The sequence below is a fragment of the Antrostomus carolinensis genome, unplaced genomic scaffold (assembly GCF_000700745.2).
Source record: "Antrostomus carolinensis isolate BGI_N321 unplaced genomic scaffold, ASM70074v2 scaffold30971, whole genome shotgun sequence".
In the NCBI taxonomy this organism is placed as follows: Eukaryota; Metazoa; Chordata; class Aves; order Caprimulgiformes; family Caprimulgidae; genus Antrostomus; species Antrostomus carolinensis.
In genome coordinates this window covers 1-306 of record NW_010295355.1, presented here as the reverse complement: position 1 = coordinate 306, position 306 = coordinate 1, and the positions used below count along the sequence as shown (strand labels likewise).

Below are 306 nucleotides of genomic sequence, written 5' to 3'. Positions count from 1 at the left end.
GCTGGTTCTGGCTCAAGTGTTCTCCTCTTGGTTGTGGGGTGGGTCATGTTGGGCTCCTCTAAACTCTAATCTAATCTAATATCTAATTTAATCTAATCTAATCTAATCTAATCCTTTCTCCACAGCCTCCCCCACCTACCCAGAAAGTGCTGGAGTAGAGGTAAGAATCCCCTTTCCCCCCCTCCCCGTGATGTCACCCACCTATTTTCTTTTGGAGAACCCCCTTTTCTAACCACCCATCTCCCATCTCCCTCACAGGGTCCTAAAGGAGACACCGGCCCCAAAGGAGACAGGGTGGGTATGGCC

General features: G+C 50.0%; 1 protein-coding gene across 1 annotated transcript in view; it reads left to right on the top strand.

The window, feature by feature from the left end:
* The window catches only part of LOC104532698 (collagen alpha-1(I) chain-like), a gene marked incomplete at both ends in the record, with an annotated part of 553 nt that extends 259 nt beyond the window's left edge, over positions 1-294 (top strand). Inside the window, 2 exons of the mRNA XM_010177964.1 lie at positions 126-160; positions 259-294. Coding sequence (XP_010176266.1) covers positions 126-160; positions 259-294 — 71 coding nt within the window. The remainder of the gene's footprint in view (positions 1-125; positions 161-258) is intronic.
* Between the last annotated feature and the right edge of the window lie 12 nt (positions 295-306).